The sequence below is a fragment of the Macaca fascicularis genome, chromosome 3 (assembly GCF_037993035.2).
Source record: "Macaca fascicularis isolate 582-1 chromosome 3, T2T-MFA8v1.1".
Classification (NCBI taxonomy): domain Eukaryota; kingdom Metazoa; phylum Chordata; class Mammalia; order Primates; family Cercopithecidae; genus Macaca; species Macaca fascicularis.
This window is the reverse complement of record NC_088377.1, coordinates 119,255,713-119,276,297: the sequence shown is the minus strand read 5'-3', so window position 1 is coordinate 119,276,297 and position 20,585 is coordinate 119,255,713. Positions and strand designations below refer to the sequence as shown.

The following is a 20,585-nucleotide window of genomic DNA, read 5'->3' as shown; positions in this document are numbered from 1 at the left end:
ACCACAGATTTTTTTTTCTGTCTCCATAGTTTTGCCTTTTCTAGAATGTCATATAGTTAGAGTCATATAGTATGTAGCCTGTTCAGTTTGGCTTCTTTCCCTAAGCAATACGCATTTAGGGGTTTATCATGTCTTTTCATGGCTTAAGAGCTTTTTTTTTTTTTTTTTTTTTTAAATCAGTGAGTAATGTTCTGTTGTGTGGATATGCTCCTATTAAAGGTGAGAGAGAGTATGTGTAAAATTTGTTTGTTTGTACACAACAGTCTTATTTGTTTCCAAGTTTTGGCAGTTATGAATAAAGCTACTATAAACATTCAGGTACAAGTTTTTAAGTGGGCACCAGTCAACTTAGTCAGGAAATACCAAGGAGTTCAGTTATGGGATCATTTGGTAAGAGTGTGTTTGGCTGCCAAACTGTCCTCCAAAATGGCAGTACCATTTTGCATTTCATCCCACAACAAATGAGAGTTGTTTTTCCATATCTTTGCCAGCATTGGTGCTGTCAGTGTTTTAGATTTTAGTCATTCTAACATGTGGGAAGTGGTATCTCATTGTTTTCATTTGCAATTTGATAAGGACATGTAGTATTGAGCATCTTTTCATATGTTTATTTGCCATATGTATATCTTTTATGAGGTATCTATTCAGATCTTTTGCCTGTTTTTAAAATTGGGTTGCAAAATTATTATTTAATTTTAAAGAGTTATTTGTATATTTTGAATGCCAGTCCTTTATCAGATACATGTTTTGCAAATATTTTTTCCAATTTGCAAAACATTATCACTGTTTCTTGCAGAGTAGAAGTTTTTAATGTTAATGAAGTCCAGCTTAATTTTTTTATCTTATGGATTATATTTTTGGTATTGTATCATCAAATCTGTGGTCACCTAGATTTTCTACAATGTTATCTTCTGGGAGTTTTATAGTTTTGCATTTTACATTTATGTCTGTGATTCATTGTGAGTGAATTTTTGTGAAAGGTGTCAGGCCTGTGCCTAGATTCTCTCTCTCTCTCTCTCTCTCATTCTCTTTCTTTTTGACATTTGGAGGTCCATATGGTCCAGCACTATTTGCTAATATTCAAAAGCCAATTGCTTTCTTATGTTACAGCAGTGGACTACTGGAATTTTTTCTTATTGGGCTTTTTAGGTTCTTTTTTAAATTTTTTTATTGTGTATATTTAAGGTATACAACATGGTGTTTTGGAATACATATATATGGTAAAAGGTTACTATAGTTCAAGTTAGCATGTCCATCATGTCACATAATTACCATTTTTTTGGGACGGAAGGTTTTGGCAAGAATAGCTAAAATCTACTCATTTTGCATGAATTCCAAATACAGTACAATTGTATACCTGTAGGCCCCATGTTGTATATTTTATCTCTAGACTTTTTCATCTTATATATCTGCTGCTTATATCCTCTGACCTCTACTTCCCCATTTTCTTCCCACTGATAACCACTGTTTTGTTCTCTATCTCTGTATAATTGAGATTTTTTTTTTCTAGATTCCACATAAAAGTGAGATCATTTAATATTTTTCTTTTTGTGCCTGGCTTGTTTCACTTAGTCTTGTGTCCTCCAGGTCCACCCATGTTGTGGCAGATGGCAAGATTCTTTTTTAGGGATAAATAACATTTATATACCACAATTTCTTTATCCATTTGTCTGTTAATGGGCAGTTAGGTTGTTTTTGTATCTTGGCTATTGTGAACGCTGCAGTGAACATGAGAGTGCAAGTGTCTTTATGAGGTGATGATTTCATTTCCTTTGATTATATTCCTAGAAGAGGGATTCAAGGTCATATGGTCGTTCTATTTTAATTTATTTAGAAACCTTCATAGTGTTTTTTTATAATGGTATAATGGTAATACCAACTTACATTCCTACTAACAGTGTAAACGAGTTCCTCTTTTCTCCTCCACCCCCTCGCCAACATTTGTTATCTTTTGACGTTTTGATAATTAGCCATCCTAATGAGTGTGAGATGGTATCTCATAGTGGTTTGGATTTGTATCTCCCTGATGATTAGTGATGTTGAGCACTTTTTCATATGCCTATTATGATGTTTATCTCTTCTTTGGAGAAATGTCTATTCAAGTGTGAAATTTAAAACATAATACCATTTGATTTGGCACCAAAAACCCCCATGAAATTCTTAGGTATGAATCGAACAAAATATACACAAAACCTGTATGAGAGAAACTACAAAATTCCAATAAAAGAAATAAAGAACTAAATAAATAGAAAGCTATTCCATGTTCATGGATAGGAGAAATCAATATTGTCAAGATGTCAGTTCTTTTCAGTTTAAACTATAGATTCAGTGCAATCAAACTCTCAGCAAGTTATTTTGTGGATTTTGACAAACCGATTCTAAAGTTTATATGGAAAGGTAGAAAACTCGTAATAGCCAACATAATATTAAAGGAGAACAAAGTCGGAGGACACTACCCAACTTTGAAACTTACTATAAAGCTACAGTAATAAAGACAGTGTTGTATTTGTAAAAGAATACACGAATAGGTCAATGAAGCAGAATAGAGAACCCGGAAATAGACCCACATAAGTATAGTTAACTGATATTTGACAATGCAGCAAAGGCAATTCAGTAAAGAAAATATAGTCTTTTCAGTTAATATATTTTTAATGCAAAATGGTTGGGCATTAGATTGAGACCATATCATAAAGCATTGTAAATATTATGTCATGAGTTTATAGCCACTGAAAATCTATTTGGAGCCCTTTAGAGGAAGTTAGGGATCAGAAGAGGACAGGAAAAGCTAATCTCCAGAGTACTTCCCCTAGTAAGGCACCCCTTTTTCAAAATAGAACATGCAATGACATCAATGTGGAGTTTAGGGTAGTGTCCTTACTGTAAATTTTTTGTCTGTTCATAGTTCTGCTAATTATACACTTGGATTATCCTCAACCACAAACATATCTTTATATTATATTGCACATACTACATCATAAAGCAATTCCTCTTGGATGCTTATCTACTAAACACAACAATTGCAGTATGCAGTGATAGAAAAGGAAGTTTTAGTTTATAGAAGAGTTTGTGGGAAATAATTTTGGAGTTTGAATTTTTATTAAGGTAAGGACTAACCTGGATCATGTGACCCAAGTGAGGAATTTAAGGATATTGATCACTTAAGTAGAAAGCTAATAAGTAGTAAGAGGAGTTGACAAATTAGCCTTCCCACTTTAATCGTTTAATAAAGACTATCCAGTGCCTGAGAAATTTTTCTTGTCAGGAGTCAGAATTTGAAATAGGCCTTGTGATGGGGCTGTAACCCATTTAAAATATTTTTTTCGGCAATGTTCTAAGTTTAAAATGATGAACTTTCCAGTAGGCTTGTAGAATCTAACTTGTTTAGAAACTGAGTACTGCCTGTATTTTCAGTTCAAAAAAGACCTTGAAATCTAAAGTTTATTAGTGAACATTTTGCTGTTTTTAAAAGATATATCTTTAAATCTATTAGAATTATAGAATTTAATAGCTAATATGGACCTGAAATACCATCTAGAGAGACTTGCAAACTTTTTAAATAAAAGATTCATTTTATATTGTTTGCTATATAACTTAAAGATTTCATGGAGTAAAACATGCTGATAATTTTTGCTGTGTTATTTTTAGATTTAAAAAGGTAATCAGTATCCACTAAATTGATTTTACTGCCACTTGTATGGTTAAATAATTTGAAATTATTGATCTCGTCCAAGTGCTTTATTTTACAGATGAGGAAAGTGAGACCTGGAGAGGTAACCTCAGAGAAGCCATAGGGTCACACAGCTTTTTGACAGCTAGTTAATGACAGAGCTATGACCAGGTCAGTTCTGGTCAGTGTTCTTTCAGCCATCATTTATTGGTTCAGTCTATCATTAAGCACTTCAGAAATTATCATAATCTTGTTATTAAATATGTTCAGTAATTAAAAACAAGTTTAGTGCTGAAAAGTAATTCGTAAAATAATTTTGCAAAAAAACATGAGTAAACTCAAACTATAGAAGGATACACAATGAGTAATTAGGTAGAGCAACACAGAGACCACCAAGTAAACTTTTTGTTAAAAGACTGAATGCATTCTTATGTGTCTGTAATATGAATATTTGCACATAAACATGCTGATATCTTTGTCCTCTGGCAATGAAACCTACCTTTTTCTTCACTTGACAGACCCTTTAAGGTTTCTAACTTCCCCTCAGCAATATCCCTCATTGCATCTAATACAAAGTGTTTCCTGAGAAGTTAGTTTCTTAGATGTACTCAGTGTCCCTGTACTTCTAGTCAAATAGTCTCCTCAAGAATGCAGACTTGGAATCAAATTATTTAGGTAACTGTGTAAACTTGGGCAAGTGGCATAGTCTCTCTGTGCCTCAGTTTCCTCATGTTAAAATGGAGACAATAATAATACCTACTTATCAGGGCTTTTGGAGGGGAGGGTTCTGTCACTTTCTTAGAATCTAGTGATGATGACAGTGAACCTGACCAATACCTAATTCACTCTTCTGTTTAGTTGCACATGTCCACAGGGAAAAGAAATGGTTTTCATTAAGATAAAGGTGAAAAATGTATTTGTAAATAGATTAATACTTCTGAAACACTGGAAATACCTCATCTATTGTGTTTTTCATTTCTTTATTTAAAGACCATTTAAAATTATTTTGATACCATGCTGGCTAAACTATAATTTTCGGAAATGCTCTTTATTTTAAATTTAATCAGTGTTAATTTTTGTGTATTTTTTTTACAGTAAAGAAATGTCCTTTTTTTCCCATTGAAACTCCATCTTTATTAAGGAGCAACGATTTCCTGCACTGGCAATGTTAAATGTAACTATAGCTTTCAATTCATTGCTGTGGTTATATTTCCACAGTCTGCTGTAAGAGATAAACCCATTGCAAATGAAGACAGCATTCATTTTCCTTCTACCTCAGGCCACACAGAATTGATTGGGGCAATAGAATGACAGCACCTTGTAATATACGGAAGGCTCTTTAATTTGAAAACCAGTTCTAACCTGATTCAAAGCTTGTTTAAAGCTAATTTATAGCTTACATGATTTTCAGCTGGCTGACCAAGGTAAAGGATGATGTATGAAAACTGATAAAGAATTAACATTCAGATATTCCTCGTTAAAGTCAACTGGTATTAAAAAAAAGAAAGAGAAGAAAAGATAGAAAAAAATTAATTGGTAAGCTTTTGGTATACATAAGTAACATTATTGAAAATAGTTTACACTTCTGTCATCTTTCAAACCTAGCTTCTTGTCCTTTCTTCGTAAGATGAGTTCTATTTGCATTTCTTACATGGTAAAATCCTTCATTTCTCATCACATATAAGGTCAATGTAAGGCTGTAAGGTCAATATAGTCAGTGTTGTGACTTCCGCAGTACCAAATCTATTGTATGCCGTGGTGGCAGTGATGCTGTTAAATAGTTCTGGTCTGTCAGAATTTTAATTATAATTTTTTTTCAAGATGCAAACTGAAGGAATTTAGAACTTTTCATTTTTGTTTGAGCTGAAAAATCAGTATTAGGCGTTATGCCTTTGTCTGTTTTTATCTCTTTATTTTAGCATATTTAATCATTTAACCCACAAATAATATAATTACCAGAGTAAAGTGTTCTGTACTATGAATGAATCCAGATTTTCAGAAATTTCATTTCAGCATTCACAAGTAAAAAATGAATTACATTTTCCTATGTTTAAGTCTTTTGCATAGTTATTACTTTTTATCTTAAAAAAGTGGAGGATGAGCATGTCTTTTGCCATATTCTATTCTAACATCCTAGAAAGTATCAAAACTTTCAGAAATGCATTTGTAATTCTTAATCATGTGTATTTCACTTTGTACACTACAAATGTTTTGGTTATGTAGGGTAAAGAAAAAAGTGAATAAACAAATGTTATTATAAACATAAGGTTAGATATATGAGACCAAGAAATTCTGTAGTTTCAAAAAGACTTGTCTAGATATTTAGTTAGATATTAAGACCAAACATTTGTGGTCTAATTATGATGTCTATGATCAACATGGAAATAATTATTTTAATTACTTTTAAAATATTATGAACTAGCACATGCTTATTATAGGAAGCTTGGAGAACAGTTAATATGTAAAGATAAAAAAAATTCAAGAAATAACCACTACTAACATTTTGTTAGGACCTTAATATTATAAGACATATGCAATGCATTTTCAGTGAGGGCAAACATTGGTTCTTATGGGGGCAAAAATGCAAAATTAAAGTGGTTGGTGACTCTCCACAGCTAAACCCTTCCCAAGAAAATTTTATTCTTCATATTTAATCTCTCAGGCTTCCTTGAGTATCACACAAGTGTTACTGACATTGAGTTCATGGAAAATACAGAAAATATATACAAAATTACTGCCACAAAACATGACAGATGGCTGTGAGGGGAGGACTTTTGATCAATTGCTTGATCTTAAAGTTACTTTAGAAGAGGTGGCCAGTGCCTGCCAGTTGGCCATGTGGATACTTCTTATGCTTGATCTTAAGTACTTTTGTGTCTGACAACTCTGCATATTTCCCTAGTTAAGAGTTACTCTCTCACCAACCAAAAGTTTCAAAAGTCAAAGTTCACCAAGAATGATTTTTAAGACATTTATTTAATTGTTTTTCATTTACTTTAGCTGGAACTACAGTTTTAGTAGTTTTGAATGATTTTTTTAAAACTTGATTTAACTTTATTATGTTTATGTAAATTGATAATGTGTATATATAATTTGATGTATAGCAATTTATATAAATCATATTTAAAGTTACTTAGCAAATATAGGTCTAAAGTTAAACATTAATCACTTTTACATTTTAACTTAAAAATTGTTTTTTTGTTTTATTTTGTTTTGTTTTGTTTTGAGACGGAGTTTTGCTCTTGTTGCCCAGGCTAGAGTGCAATGGCGCAATCTCGGCTCCCTGTACCCAGGTTCAAGCGATTCTTCTGCCTCAGCCTCCCAAGTAGCTGGGATTACATGTACCTGCCACCACACCCAGCTAATTTTTGTATTTTTAGTAGAGACGGGGTTTTGCCATGTTGTCCAGGCTGGTCTTGAACTCCTGGCCTCAGGTGATCTGCCCACCTCAGCCTCCCAAAGTGCTGGGATTACAGGCATGAACCACTGCGTCCGACCCTGTTGAATCATTCTTAATCTTGTATTAAATAAAAAAGTTAACCGTTATACCCAGCTCTTTCCATGTAGAAAGTATAGCTATGCACATAAACATAAACAGATCAGCAGTATTCAGCAGTATATCTGTGACATTAAAATTTCATGAGGAGACAGGGAAAAAATATTTTTTTTTTTTTTTCTGAGATGGAGTCTTTGCTCTGTCGCCCAGGCTGGAGTGCAGTGGTACGATCTCAGCTCACTGCAAGCTCTGCCTCCCAGATTCATGCCATTCTCCTGCCTCAGCTTCCCGAGTAGCTGGGACTACAGGCGCTCTCCACCACGCCCGGCTAATTTTTTGTATTTTTTAGTAGAGGCGAGATTTCACCATGTTAGCCAAGATGATCTTGATCTCCTGACCTTGTGGTCTGCCCGCCTTGGCCTCCCAAAGTGCTGGGATTACAGGCATTGAGCCACCGCGCCTGGCCGGAAAAGTATTTCTAAAGCGACTCCTTAGAAGGTGATAATGAAAAAAAAAAAGCAGTTGATAAACACTGGCATTATCAACTTTTACCCACTTTATCCCTTATTATTACATAGTAAACATTAAAAATTATTTTCAAGCAAAGCCAGTTTTGTGCCCTACACACAATGAGCGTACTATTAAATTAAGAAGTAAACAGTAGATTCACTTGTGTTAACAGCATCAATTGTGATAATTAAACTAAACAAGGAACTATTTGGCAGAATAAAGTAAAACAATAACATTATGTAAATCATATACTTAACAAATATTTTAATTTCTAAAATTTATCTCACTTGCATATCATTTGTGCAAGTTCTTTAAAGTTTTTAGAAAAGAGATTGTGAGGGACAAGTACTCAGTCTTAACATAAAGAGTGGGAATAATGTGTTTTTAATTGTATTTTCCTTGCTTTTACAATTTGAAGACTTCTGTTATTTTATACTCAACTTCAGTGTCATTTGCTTCACTGTCATTTGCTTCATTGTGTTACTTGGAACTCAAGTAACCTATCTGAATACCAACAGATGGTTGTTACATTTTTTTCCTATGTTGGTAGCTTGGGGAAGATGATGTTTCTAAAACAAATATTTTCTTTTTTTCCCTGAATGAGTTTTAAAATATCTAATACAAGCTAAGACCATGAAGATATTATAAAAATCTCAGGGAGCAAGGAGGTCTGCAAATGGTATTATTGTTGTTTTCATATTCACAATATTTATATACATATGAAAATTTTTGCTTTTAAAAATATGTTCTTCTAGTTTCACTGAAATTGACAGTAGAAAGCAATTTTGAGTAATTTAACACAAAATTTGCCACTATCATAGAAGTGAATTATTTTATAATTTGTTTTAAAATTTACAGATTTATTAAAAAACAATGAGAGAAAATGTTTAAATAATTTTGGTTGGTGTTTCTAAAAATTAGGCATTCATCTATCTTTCACCATCCAGAATCACTGTATTTATTTTAATGTATTCTCACCTGTTTCTTCTGCTATTTGGGGAGTGTTTAATACATGACTTAGTGTCATTTGCATTATATAAGAAGATTAATTTTATAAGCTCTGTTCTCAATTTAAATAACTTTACATATTGACCTATGTAGGAATATAATCAAGTTAGCCTAATGGAGTTAACTAATTGTCACACTTTGATGAATTTTATATTGTGAGAAATTAAAGACAAACAGAAATCATCAGCCTTTGGTTTGAAATCAAATTTAAAGGATTTTACCAAGTTTTATTATATTTAAATGAAGAATGTATCTATTTCACAGTAACCCTAAAGTATTGGAGGTTTAAAAGGGAAGTCAAGTGTGTATTGTGTCAGTCATTTACCTTGGTTTCTGAAAGAAGTGAAAAATAAATTACAAAAACTAGAAAATATAAGACAGATAACTTTTGGTACTCTCTGAGGTACAAAATAAAACTTAAGGTAAATGTTTATAGAATTGATGAAAATTGAGTAAAATTTTCCATAGGGTATGACTTAGTGTACTATTCCTAATAATATACTAATACATCATTGTGATCAGCAAGTCCATATAATCATGACATTAACTTCGAGATTCTTGTTAGAATAGTGAGAATGACCCAGTCTAACAAGCTGGTTGGTTGGAGCAGTAACTTCCAGAGGTCTTTGACTAGAACTCACAGTAAGAAATACAAGTTACCCTGTAACGTCTTACACGTTGCTACACACCATTCTGTACACATCCCTACATACACCTCTATACACATTTCTAAACATGACTACACATACTTTTATACATAAACCTTCTCAAACACCTGCACACCCCTGTACATACATCTCTACAAACAACTCTACACATACCCATAGACACAGCCCTACATAGCCCATTATACAACCCTACCATATATACACATGCATACACCCCCACACTGAAATAAAACTTTTTTTATCCTCACTATGTGCAATATACCCTATTTTATTCTACCTATTCAATTTCACCTTTAAAACAAATGTTGTTCACAACTTAGTAAATCTACATTTTGTTTAGAGTAGTGTGCACTGGCCGTTATAGTACATTATGACTGATATGTAAGTCTATATGTTTTTTGCTAAGTATCTAGGTATGTGAATGCAGTTATAGAAGCAAATATATACAGTATCGGAGAAAGTAATATTTTGCCTATACTGCTAATTTTGTGTAGGGTTTTTTCAGGCTTTTGTGATGAGATCTTTCTTTGTTCAGCAATAATGAGCTATGGATTTATAAATTTCTTGTTTTTCTTATACAAAGAAATAATATAATCCATAATTGCAAGAATATACTATACAGAAATATTTAAAGAGACTACCATTTCAAGCAAATAAGTTGAAATAATAGGATTTTAAACATGGTCAAATAATAGGATTGAAATTTCTATACTATTTATGATAAAATAAAGAGCTTTATGCCAGTAGAATGGCAGTAGAATGCAAATGCTGGCATTATCTGAAATTGTTCCCAAGTACTTACTGACACTGAGAAATGTTTAATTCCTGGGAAGCGGCTTTGATATATGATCAGTTTCTTCATGTAAATGTCAAAAAGCCAATACTGTTTCCTGTTTGTTACATTTGTATGTTTTAGGTAACTTCCTTTTTCATGTCTGTTTCCGTAAAATAGAAATTAAATAAAATATGTTCTGAGGAACATGAAGGTAAGAGAGACCTGGATTTGAATATCTACTTCTCCACTTAGCTGTGTCACTCTGGGAAAATTCCTTAACCCTCCTGAGTTTACATTCCTCATCAGGGAATGAATTGATTCTCCAAGGTTGTTTTAGGAAAATATCAATCTAGTTACACCTTAAGTTTTACTTGTGTTTCTCATTCATTTAGCATAGTTGAGATTGTATAACTTAAATTTAGATCAACTGGCCAAATTCTTTTAGATCTTGTTTCCCTCAAGATTATCTCTGTAATTAAGAAATTCAGAGTTCAGAAGGATTGTAAATGAATTGTCTGAAGATATGTAATAAGTAGGGGCATGCCCAGATAAGAACTTTGACTTTCTGTCTCCAAGTCTAATGGTCTTTCCCCTGTATAGTACAGAATCCAGTGCTCATTTTGTGATAAAATCTCTTACAGTGCCTACGCAATTCCCAAAAAGTATATATATCTTGCAGTATGATTATGCTAGTTGGGTTTATTGTTTGTTATATGCAGAAAAAGTAAAAATATTTTCTCATTGTTTTGATATAAAATAAATTATTTTAAAATGTTCCCTGCATTGTGTTATATCATAGCCTAAGTTGCATCAAGAGTATAATTCGGTAGATGTTTCCTACAGGGAACTTTTATCTTATGTACAGATTTCATTCCTTGAAATTATTAATAGATCCATGTTGCATCAGTGACAGTATGTAAATCTCTACCTGATTATTGGTATTTTTGTGTTTCACTTTTTAAACCTAGTCTGAACTTGTGTCTAACACCTGTAAGTTTTTCATACTTATATGACTTTATTATTGATACAGGTGTTTTTTATTCCTACTTGATACTGCCTTTTTCTTACTGTCTCATCTGTCACAATTGAAAATAAATACTGCTTTTGTGAGAGAAAAATACTAGCATATCTTACTCAAATTACCAAAAGTATTTACCTAGAAAATTTCAAATGGCCATACTTTGAAGATCTAGAAATCAGAAAATTAAATAAGCAAATAGCTTCACTGCTTATTTTTAGATTGGGATTTTTTAAATTTTTAGGGGTTTTCATTGTTTTTAGTTTTACTGCTGCATATGCTTCTCAGTAAAAGCAAATAGTTTTATTGAGCTTTCTCCAAAATGTGGACAACAATGTTAAATTTATTATCAATGAAAAATTATGAACCACAAACACATATTATCCCAACATATAAAATTACAGATTTTTTATTTTCTCAGTAAACTTGGGTATCTTCAAATTTAAAGCTAGTCGAAATACTTGATGCCCTTTTCTGTTCTTATAGTGATACACATAGCAATTATTCACTGCTCCATAATGGATCATTTTTATCTGCATCTTGTGCCTGTTCTGTTTATATAGAATATTTATGTTTTATCATTTTCCTGGACTAGGAAATACAAACAGAATAAGTTTGAAGTATCATCTATCATTCATTGCTTGAAAAGAAGTGCCTTATTCTGATATCATGTAGAAAAGAAAACTATCTAAATCATTTCAGCAGCAAGCTTATAAACAAGATAACATCAGCATTTTCCTTCTTGAAAATGTGTCTTCCATATATTAAAGTAAAAAAGCAGTATTAAAAATGCTTGTGACAAGTTTAACCTATCATCATCATAAACCTTAGTATAAAGAAGATCCTGTTAGGTTTGATAGGGGAATAAATGATGGTAAGAGTTTGCTTTAGTCACTTGTTAACTATCCAAGATTTTCACAAAACTCCTAAGATGCAATAAAATATAAATGAAATAGTTCCTATGTGGCCAGATTACAGTTTTCTACTGTAAGTTTTCAGAAACAAATTGTTATTCTAAGTATACATTGATAACACTCCTTTAATGACTTAAGGGTTAATTGGCTAATATCATACAAACTATCAGTCAAAAAAAAAATCTAGAATTTTCTTCCCACACAGAAATTGTAGCCCTATAATTTACTACTGCTTATATCTTGTTGTACAGTGAAATATTTGTATAGAATAGGAAAAAGTTATCTATTTGATCCGCATCACTTAGAAATCAGGAATATAAAGCATTTTAGTTTTGTCAGAAATATTTGCCTTGCTTTGGGAATCTATATTTCTTAAATTTGGCTTGATAATTGGCTTTTTCAACAATGGAAAAACAAAATTATATTGAACTATGGTTTATAGTACTAAAATGTGTGCCTAAATAATTTTTTGAAGATAATATGCTATAATAATTTGTAAATAAAATATATAAACTTCATTTAGCATAAATGTTTTCTGTAAAACACCATGAAACATTAATTTATTTTTATTTTTTGTAGAGACTAGGTCTCATTATGTTGTCCAGGCTGGTCTCAAGCCCCTGGGGTCAAGTGATTCTCCCGCCTCTGCCTCCAAAAGTGCTAATATTATAGACATGAGCCACCATGCCCAGCCAATTTTTTTATATTGTTCCTTATCTATGATTTATTTAATAAGGAATTAAGTGACAGGTCACTTTAAGAAATAATACATTTTTGACTGTATTATTTTGTTTTCTTTATGGAAATAATGCATGTTTATTATAGATTATTTGGAAAAAGCAGAAAAATAAAGAAAAGATAAAGAAAATAAAAGTCATGACCTACCTTCCAGAGATTACTGCTATTTGCATATTGGTGTATGTTTTCCTAGCTTTTCTTTTTACCATTATTTAACAAATACCTACTAAGCATCTTGTAAGTGTAACACCCACTAATTGTACAGGGGAATACTCTAGTATTCTTGCAGGTCATAACTTTTATCCTTTTGATGTTTATGGTGTAGAAAATGTATCTAGACAAGTGACATGAAAACTGGAAGAAAAACCCAAGGTGCTCTTAAAACAGGTACCAAAACCAAAAATTGACAAATGGGACTATATCAAACTAAAAAGCTTCTGTACAGCAAAGGAAACAATCAACAGAATAAAGAAACAACCTATAAAATGGGGAAAAAAAAGTAATGGCAAAGTATTCACCCAGTAAGTGCTCTATAGAACATACCTGGAACTCAAAACAACTAAACAGCAAAAAAACCCCAAATAGTCCGATTTTAAAAAGGATCTGAGTAGAAATTTCTCAAAAGAAGACATACAAACAGTCAATAAGTATGTGAAAAAATGCTCAACATCACTAATCATCAGGGAATTGCAAATCAAACCATGATGAGGTTTCTCATCCCAATTAGAATGGCCATAACCAAAAAGACAAAAAATAGCAAATGGTAGCAAGGATGCAGAGGAAAGGGAAATCTTGTATACTGTTGATGGTAATGTAAATTCATGCAGCCATTATGGAAAACAGTATGGATGTTTCTCAAAAAACTAAAAGTAGAACTAACTTATAACCCAGCAATCACAATACTAGGTGTTTATCTAAAGGAAAAGAAATTAGTATATTGAGGAGATACATGCACCCCCATGTTTATTGCAGCACTATAATATATAATTTTAAATTATGTACCTATACCCCATGTTTATTGCAGCATTGTAATCTATGAACTATGTACCTGTACCCCATGTTTATTGTAGCACTATAATTTATAATACTATATAAAATATAATTAAATATAATATGATATTTATATAATAATATATAATTATATTTACTAATGTTCCTAATGTTTTATAGCACTGTAGGTTGAATATGGTTAACAGTAATTTAGTGTATATTCTTAAAAAGTTAGAAGAGAGGATTTTGAATGTTCATAACACAAATGATAAATGTTTGTGGTGATGTGGGAGAAAAAAAGGAAGGAAAATCTGAGATGTACTACAACATAAATGAACCTTAAGAACATTATGCTAAGTAAAATAAGCCACAAAAAGACAAGATACTGTGATTCCACTTATATGAGGTAGTAAGAGTAGTAAAAAATCATAGAGACGGAGTAGAGTAATGGTTGCTAGTGGGTAGGGAAAGGAGAGGATAGGGTATTTTGTGTGGTACAAACGGGAACAGAGTTTTAGTTTTACAAGAGAGAGTTATGGAGATGAATGATGGTGATGGCTTCACAACAATATAAATAACACCACTGAACTGTATACTTAAAATGCTTAAGATGGTAATTTTTATATTATGTCTATTTTATACCACAATTATAAAAATGATTTAAAAAAAAATTAAATCCTCAGCAGAGGGGTGCAGGTGGCAGGGGAATTCATCTGGTTTGAAAGGTCCCAGCAAAATATTCTTGATATTTTTTAAATGTGGTAGAAGTTTTTCCTTCATTTCAGTACTATTATAGGTGTATGTCCTCATTTGCTCTCTTTTTCGCTCTTATTTTTTAAAATTCCGTTGGCCATTTCAGTGAGGCTCTAGGAGGAAAAACAGTTCTTCCTAGATTGTGCATATATCCTTCATATCTGAAAAATTCACATTTTTTAAAAAGTCACTATGCTATAATTATTGTTGCTAAAACTTATATAGACTGAAAATGAGCAAATCTCCAAATTCATTAGGCAGTTACTTCACTATAAGCAGAAAAGAATTGAGCATTTCCAGATTCTTATAATATAAAGGTGCTGATTCACTTTTTATAATTATGAAAGCATTTTTTCCAGTTTTAACACTACCATTGCCCTAAAGCAGCACTTCAATAGCAACTTTATTTTAAAATTATATTAATATACTTCATCAAACTAAAGAACTACTTCTCTGATCAAATAACTGTGCTTTTGTTTGTACCACAAGGAAATATACTAATGAGCATGAAAAGTCACATGCTTTGTAGATATATGGAATATTGTTATGATCTTATTTTATTAAAACAGTAAATTAACATCATAGATGCCTAAACCTTTTAATTTTCTGCTCTTTTACTTCTATCATATACATTAGACATTACCATATGTTATACTTGTTGGATTATCATCAGAAAGCAAACTGAGGAAAATGTAAAAGCATAATTTATATTCTCATTAATTTTTTTAAAAGCAATGGCAGATAACTCTTGAATATGTTGAGCCTAAATTTATCACAAACTATTATTAATTAAATTACATTATTATATTTAAATGTTTTATTAGAAAATCTATGGTCAAGATATTCTGTTTTTTGACAGTTTCTAGTGCTTTACAGTGAAAATGTCAGAATTCCTTCAATAGAATATTTCACATATATTTACATACATTACAAATATATTCATATATACTTACAAATTACAAAATTATATTTTAAAATAATTTTAGTATGATTTAAGACTTTAGAGACTAATGCCACAGGAATATCAGATGGGAAATATCTTTGTTCCTTCAAGAGGTATTTCTTCTTCAATATTTTCTTTGACAAACAAATGTTTTAACAGATTCTATTCTTCAGAGACTCTAACCTTGTCCTCATCCCTTCTCCAGCTGTTACCCCATTTCTGGACTATGGCAAAATTTCTAAATAGTTATCTAGACTCAGGACCTCCATTTCCTCACCTCCATGTCTCTCCTTTTCACCAGAATTGGAAATGTTTTAAGAAATACGTGAAAGACTACAAAATATTATATACCCCTGATTACAATCATGTAGAGAGAATTCTCAGGACACTAAATTGAAATTGAGATATTTAAATTTGAGTATCTATCTATGGTTGGGGGTATAGGGCAACATATATGTACATTTTTACAGAAGCATTTAGAGAACTCTACTATGTTTGAGATTTTCCTTTCATAGATACATTTAGCTCCACATGGTCACTTCCAGCATAACTAGGACATGTAAATATAAAAAGATGATGAAGCATGTTGTTTACAATAAATGCAATTGACTCACTTTTGTGCAAATCAACGACGCAGCTTTTTTGGTTTTTATTTATTTATGTATCTATTTAGAGACAGAGTCTCGCTCTGATACTCAGGCTGGAGTCCAGTGGTGCGATCACAGCTCACTGCAGCCTCAACTTCCTGGGCTCAAGCAATTCTCCCTCCTCAGCCTTCTGAGTAGCTGAGAATACAGGCGTATACCATGACACCTGGCTAATTTTGTACTTTTTAGTAGAGACTGGGTTTCGCAGTTTTGCCCAGGCTGGTCTCGAACTCCTTGAGCTCAAGGGATCTGCCCACCTCGGCTTCCCAAAGTGCTGGGATTACAGGCATAAGCCGCCACACCCAGCCTATTTTTTATTCAAACTGAAAACTGAGAAACTAGGATAGAGAGCCATATGTGTTGTTTGGGTGTACAGGATATATTTTTATGCTGCAGGAAAGGTTCGGTTAAATATAGGACATATAAAATATAACACTTAAGAAGTCCAGAGATAGCAGCTCAAGGCCATCAGGAGTGATTTTTACCATGATTCTTTTGGTCTTTCCATTATGATTCGAAGATGGCTGCTACAGCTCCAGTTATTATCCATGTTCCTGAAATTAAGGAGGAAGGGTGAAGTGCAAAATAGCATCTCTCATTCCCTATTTTAGCTATTTTGAACAGTCTTTGGTCCCCATTACTCCACTACAATGACTCTTGTTAATGTCACTTACAATCTCTTTCTTGTCAGACCCAATAGTTATGCCTCTGTCTGAATCTTACTTGACCTCTCAATGTCATTTAACAATGTCGACCATTCCCTCTTTCTTGAAACATTTTCTTTTCTTGGTTTCATGACTTCTAATTTTCTTTGTTTGTAACTGGCAGACCCTTCTCAGTTTTCTTAGCTGAATTCTCCATTTGTGCTCAAGTTGTATTACTAAGGCTTGGTCATTGTGGCCCTTCTCTATTTGTATGTCCCTGAGTGATTGCATGCAGTTTTACCTGTATTTGGGGGACTTTTAAATGTGTAATACCATCCACAAACTCTTCTTCCGAGATCTAAATTCACATATTCGAATGTTTGCCTGACATTCCCACTAGATAACTAAAGATTGGCTCAAACTTAATGTTACTAAAATAGAATTATTGTTTTCTTGATTCTTCTCTATTCCCATCACAATTTACTTCTCCCACAGTCTTTCCCACCTTAGTCTCATCATTTTTGAGAACCAGAAGCAGAGTAATCATTCCTAATTACTTTCTTTTGTTTAATTCCAAAGTGTATCATACTTCTTTCCATTCTGACTATATTACAGTACTCCAGGTTACCATCATTCCTGATCTGTTTGCAATAGACTGCTTCCTTATCTCTGTATTTGTGTTCTTTCCTAATTTCTACCCATCTTTCTCTATACTACAACCAGATTAAGCTTAAAACCCAAAAGCAAATCATATTATTTAAATTCTTAAATCCTCCAGTGGCTTCTCACTGCAAATCAAATAACCATTATGGGCTATGTAGTCAACGTAATTTTTCATCTTATGCTAGGTATCCTGTCCTTTCTGCTGCTAATATATGCCATGCTCATTTCTATTTTAGGGCCCTTGCCCTTGTTCCCTGTACCTGTACATTCTCTTCTCACAGATCAGTACCTGACTGTTTCCTTCAAATCATTCAGGTCTCTGCTCAAATGTCAGCTCTTTTGTAGAGGGGCTTCCTTGACTATCTTGCCTAAGAGAACATGTGCTCCCATACTTTCTGTCCCTTTACCCTGTTTCTTTCACTGTATCAAAATATGAAATTATTTATCTGTTAACAGTGTGTTGCCTCTTTCTATTGAAATTTAAGGCCATGAGGATGATATGCTGTTGTTCACCACTGTTACCCCATTTCCCAGAACCGAACCTGACACATGATAGATACACATTTGTAGGTTACAAAACAAATATAAACATTTATATAAGTTTAATTCTTAAAATATAACAACTTTTAGAAAAGGAAGCAAAATGTTTATATTAATTAGAAGAAAAAGCACTTTCATCAACTCTGCATCTGAGCTCAACTTTGAACCGCAATTTTTGGAAATATATTTTAAACTTTATAATAACTATAGCTAACATTGTTTTGAATATCTACTTTTACTGTGTTATAAACATTTTACTAGCATAATTTGCATACCTAATCATTTTTGTTTATTTAAACCCAAAGTCATTCTTTGAAATAGGGCTTTTTTTGTTTTGTTTTGTTTTCATTTTACAGGTAAGAAAACTGAGACTGAGGGGTCATGTGCCTTTCACAGAGTCAAACCAATAGTAAGTGCCAAAGCAGGATTCAAAATAGATTTGTCTGACACCAAAGCCTGTGCATTTTCTGCTGTGCTCATGTAGATGTTTTAGGTAAGGTCATGACAATTGTTTTAAAAAGATGTATTCATAGGATGCACACACACAAATTTTTTTTTAACATGCTTGATTTGCCATCATTTGATCTAAAGTCATATTGACTCATTATTGTCAGTACTGACTCACCATGGCAATGTATTCCTGACTACAACTTAGAAGACCTAAATTCAGATTCTAACTCTACCAATTGGCTATGGGACTCTGAGGAAGTTCATTATGTATTCTGGGAATGACTTTTCTATCTACAAACCAAACAAAAAAATGGATCAAATGATTTTTAAATAAGATACCTTCTAGCTCTCACATCTTACAGCCCTTTAAAGAAAAATGGTCTAGAAATCTGTTGACAATCTATTGCAACTTACCTTGGCATCTGATTTATCTTTTGAATGCAAATTACTTACTTAATATATCAATTTGCTCTTCCTAGAACTACACTTGGTGGGCAGTATTCCTTTTAATCAGTCTTGAAATTTAGGGAGATAAATAAAAGAATACTGATACAGAATTTAAAAGTTGTCTTGAATAATCTGTAGTTTTATTTTTTGTTACCTCCTGATGATTTTCCACATGTGTGAATACAGATTCTCACTGAATTATCTTGTTTATAATAGTGTTTCAATTGATTGTTTTTGATATTTCTAAGTATACAGCAGGTAAGGATAGTTTCACCTCTTCTTTTACAATTTTTATACTTCATATCTGTTTTCTGCTTGTGTTGGCTAACATCTCTAAAATAAGATTAAATAATAGTGATATATTTATTGTTACTTTAACTTGAATGTTTCTGGTGTGTGAGGCTAGCTTTTGATATGAAAAACATATATGTTATATTAAATATAACATGGATAAATATATACATGTAATGTTGAAAATACATTGCAAGTCATGGAAGATTTACATAGCATTATACATTCATATGAAATGTTGAGGTATAACAATATGCCAGAGAGTGATTAATATTCAATTCACTGTATTGGTCACGTCTGGTAAGAAGGAAGGGAGGAGAATGGGATGGGGAAAGAACATCCAAGAGAGCTACAATAAGCATTAGAATGCTTATGGTTATTGTTACTGGTTATAGTTATGGTTACTGTTGTGCAGGAAACATTTTATAACAAAATAATTTGATATGCTAAAGAAACATGAAGGTTTCTGTGTTTGCTGGCTATAAAGAAGAACGGAGGCATAAATTGAACGCAGGTTTGCCTTTCAAGTGTATAATTTTCTTGAGAATGGAGATCACCTCTGTTCTCCTCCCTGTCCTGAACATGTGGCACATCATAAGAATTCATGACGTAACTACTGAATGAATAAAAGAAGAAAGTAGGAAAGGAAAGAGCAAGGAAGTGGGAATTTTTATTTCTTTCTTCTCATTCTTTAATTTGCATCATTAAATTTTTAAGTCAAGCTTACTTTAAATAATGCATAGAGATTTATTTGTATATTAGAATCCTCTATTTTTTCCAGGAAACAGAATGTTACCAAGTTTTCTATACAGCTTTCTAGAAATCAGCATATTTTTAGATATTTATTGGGCTGTATGTGGTGCGTGTGAAACATGTAACACAAATTAATTATGGGATATATTGTTCCTGTGCTGAGTCTTCTGACAATGATTCAGGCTGCTTAGATTCTAAGAGTTCAAACTGGTATCAAAGTCTCAAATGTCTACTGTGGTTCACTTGTATTCCGGGTTTAATCAGTCTTTTGAAATTCACTATGTTAATAAGGTTTCAAACAATCCTGAAAGTTTGAAATGTACAAACATTCAAGTACAGTTTATTTTCTACTTTAAAAGAAAATTAAAAGTTAACTACACTGTCTTAATGGGTTTTCTGTTTACAATAAAAGATACATCAATAATTTTAAAAATAAGAAAAGCAAAATAAAATCTTGGACAAAAAAACCTGTCATAATGCAATGAAGAAATATAAATTTAAATTTTTGAGTAATTGTTGAACATCTATATTATGAGAAATAGCACTTACTAAACATTTAAAGTATTTTTATTGAACAACGTGGTTGCCACATAGTGTCACTATGAAGTCATTAACTTCTATATATTTTCTTATTTTTATATACTTAAATTTATAACTTCAGGCCAGGCAC

General features: G+C 32.2%; 1 protein-coding gene across 29 annotated transcripts in view; it reads left to right on the top strand.

Moving 5' to 3' along the window:
* The window catches only part of PHF14 (PHD finger protein 14), a 231,232-nt gene that overhangs the window by 192,566 nt on the left and 18,081 nt on the right, over positions 1-20,585 (top strand). For 3 of the 29 annotated variants that reach the window (XR_012432625.1, XR_010585764.2, XR_012432629.1), the window contains one exon: positions 18,331-18,467. The exons of 23 other annotated variants lie outside the window; for them this stretch is intronic. Coding sequence is in view for 3 of the 6 variants with exons in the window: in XM_065542276.2 (XP_065398348.1) it covers positions 18,331-18,383 (53 nt within the window). In the remaining 3 variants the exon portion in view is untranslated. The remainder of the gene's footprint in view (positions 1-18,330; positions 18,468-20,585) is intronic. 3 more of the 29 variants (XM_065542276.2, XM_065542274.2, XM_074035431.1) reach the window with 1 other exon arrangement.